Source organism: Malus domestica, chromosome 06 (assembly GCF_042453785.1).
Source record: "Malus domestica chromosome 06, GDT2T_hap1".
Taxonomy (NCBI): domain Eukaryota; kingdom Viridiplantae; phylum Streptophyta; class Magnoliopsida; order Rosales; family Rosaceae; genus Malus; species Malus domestica.
This window is the reverse complement of record NC_091666.1, coordinates 24971488-24974730: the sequence shown is the minus strand read 5'-3', so window position 1 is coordinate 24974730 and position 3243 is coordinate 24971488. Positions and strand designations below refer to the sequence as shown.

General features: G+C 39.5%; 1 protein-coding gene across 1 annotated transcript; it reads left to right on the top strand.

The window, feature by feature from the left end:
• The first annotated feature begins 250 nt into the window (after positions 1 to 250).
• On the top strand, positions 251 to 862 carry LOC103437440 (uncharacterized). Its single transcript, XM_008375907.3, has one exon. The coding sequence runs from the start codon at positions 251 to 253 to the stop codon at positions 860 to 862; it is 612 nt and encodes a 203-aa protein (XP_008374129.1).
• The last annotated feature ends 2381 nt before the right edge of the window (positions 863 to 3243 follow it).

Below are 3243 nucleotides of genomic sequence, written 5' to 3'. Positions count from 1 at the left end.
TGGCCTTCTTTTGTCACACTACTTTTTCTTTTTGTATATCCTTTTGTTTACTTGTTTTTATATTCTCTGTTTAGTTGAGGAAAGCTCCGAAGAAGTATCCCACCGACGAATAAATCAATAATCCCTCTCTCCCTCCATAACTTTCCCTCTCCTTTATCCCTCCAAGCAACCCACTAGTCATAAGCTGTCTCTAATTTAAAGTTATAACTACAACAAGAGCAACAAAGGTTTTAGTAGGGATTTTTAATAAATGGGCAATTGCTTGTTTGGAGGTTTGGGAGATGCAGATGGGGTAGTCCAAGTGACAGCATCAAATGGTGGGATAATGGAGTTTTATGTGCCAATCACAGTAGGCTCCATCACCAAGGAATTTCCAGGCCATGGAATATTCAGAAGCCATGACCTATTTTGGAAACCGCTCTCTAACCATGATGATCTTCTGGCAGGACATAGTTACTATCTTCTCCCTCTCAACAGCCAAAGTGGTCGTCACTTGGGCAGCGCCCAGATTGTGAGGGAAGGACATGTTAGGTCAAACAGCATACCAACTTGTTCACTTGCTGCGCCCTACAGAATGTCGCTTGATTACCAAGGAATGATGAAGAGGTCTTACACCGAGGCGTTTTCGAAGTACAACAACGTCAGTTTTTGGAAGGTGAAGCTGGTGATCAGTCCAGAGCAGCTGTTGGAGATTTTGGCTCAAGAGGGTCGGACTCAGCAGTTGATTGAGAGTGTGAGGACTGTGGCTAAATGTGGGAGTGGTGGTTCGGTTTCGGGTTTGGGATTTTCCGATCAGTGGAGCCTCTCGAGTAGTAGTAGAAATGCTTCATCTAAGAAAGATGGAATATTGCTAGACATTTAGTTGGAATCATAGCAATAATATTGTTCTTATATATAACTCCAGTTTGTGTTATACCGTCTTATGATTTTCTCTTGTATCATTATGTTAAATTGTTAATGAACATCTTTAGATTTTGAATTAGCATACCAATGACTCTTTTATTGGTGATTTTGGTTTTGGTACTGTTGAAATCAATTTGATTATGTCAGTCATATATTATAGATAGTGGATTAGCTCTCTCTTTTATGCATGATGATGTTAATTAAACCGTTAATGAAGATGTTTAGAGTCTTATAACAGATATAGGAAATGTTGTATTAAAGAGGACATTGGGATACCCCGCCTGCGTCTGGGCTTAATTTCCTTTTCCTAAGCTTTGTGACAAGGCATGTAGGACTTCATTTTGGTCCATCTTACATTTCAATTAGAAGTTCCAACTTGATTTGATTATGGGGATGGACTAGGATGGTAATTAGGTTTTCTTTGTTTTTCTTTTATGTCACCGATAAAACAATAGCGAAGTTTAATGAGTTATTACAGATATGGAGTTAGTCAAGTTAACTCCTGTATTTGCATCAAAATTTGAACTCTTCTTCCCGTGAGTTAATTTAATGTAAATTATCCATTATTTGTAACAAATAAAAGTTTAACCTCTATAATTATTTTTTAGCATAATTGAACTTGCCATGTGTTTGAGTGGAGAAAACACACTCAGAATTCTACCAAAGTCATAACTCAAATTGTCAAGTAATGATTCCCCTTAGAGCAATTCCACCCCTAAGACTTTGCGCCAGCATCCAGTCCATTTATCTACTCAAGTGAACACTAATAGACCCCAATGAACAGTAATAGGCCAAAGCATCTTCACCCCTAAAAAAATGCGCTGGCACAAGCGATCTCCTCACCCCTACAATATGGGTTGGCACCCAACCCATTTAAAATATTTTATATTTTAAAAAATAAATAAATAAATAAAATAGTTTTAATTTCATATAGGATTTTTAATCAATCTCGTCACACTACGTGTCATTATCCGAACGTACTATTTTGTGAATAGATTTCCGATAAGATTTTCAACCAATCCCGACACACCACGTGTCACTTCCTGTTTACAATAATTTAGCCAAGATTTTGATAAGATTTTCAATCAATCTTGTCACGTCACGTGTCATTATCTGAACGTACTATTTTGTGGATAGATTTCTGATAAGATTTTCAACCAATCTCGACACACCACGTGTCACTTCCTGTTTACAATAATTTAGCCAAGATTTTGATAAGATTTTCGACCAATTCCATAGTGCCACGTGGCATTGTCCAAAACCTCATCCTTTCTTTTTTTGTCCATATAAGCCCTACATCCCTACATCCATCCTCACACCAAACTCAATCTTTTTTTTTAGCTCAGAATTCTTCTTCATCGTTTCCAAATCTTGCGTGCTTACAATGTCTTCTTCAAGGAGAGTGTATAAACAGTTACAGGAGCAACAGAAAAGGTTGTTGGCACAACAGGAAGAATTGGTCAATCTCGAGGAAGGTGGAGGTAGAGATGAGGCTTTCGCAATGGAGGAGGATGAGGATGATCACCATAGAAGGCAGAGGGTCTCACATTCCCGCCGTGTCATGGAAGCTGTGGGTTAGATAGCCAAACCCAGACGTGACGTAAACATCGATAGAAGAAGGGAAATACGAGGTAAAGATCTCTTGGAAGATTATTTTATTCCCAACAGCGTACTCCCTGATCATGTTTTTAGACGTCGTTTTAGAATGCAACAAAGTTCGACAAAAGCATAAGTGTTGTTTGCAACCATGATCCATACTTTGTGCAAAAAGAAGATGCTTTTCATGTTCTAGGTCTTCTTCCCGAGCAAAAAATTACGGCTGCCTTGTGAATGCTTGCATACGGAGCATCTGCAAATCAAGTGGATGAGATCGCGAGGATGGGAAAAACAATTGTTCTGGAGTCCTTGATGCGGTTGTGCTCTACAATTGAAGCCCTATACACCAATGAGTACCTCCGGAAACCCACGCCAAGGGACATGCGAATGCTTCTGAGGAATGGCAAGATGCGAGACTTCCCTGGCATAATTCGAAGCATCGACTGCATGCATTGAACTTGGAAAAATTGTCCAAGTGCGTGGCAAGGAGCTTATGGCGACAGAAAATGAGCCAAAAACATCATTTTGGAAGCGGTGGCTTCATTTGATACGTGGATTTGGCATGCCTTTTCTGGTGTTCCAGGAGTTCAGAATGACCTAAATGTCATTGCCCAATCTCCAATGTTCGACGAACTGCTGCAAGGAAAATCACCGAGATGCACATATTGAGTTAATGGTAATAAATACGAGGGACCATACTACCTTGCAGATGGCATTTACCCAAGATGGTCAATGTTTGTCAAA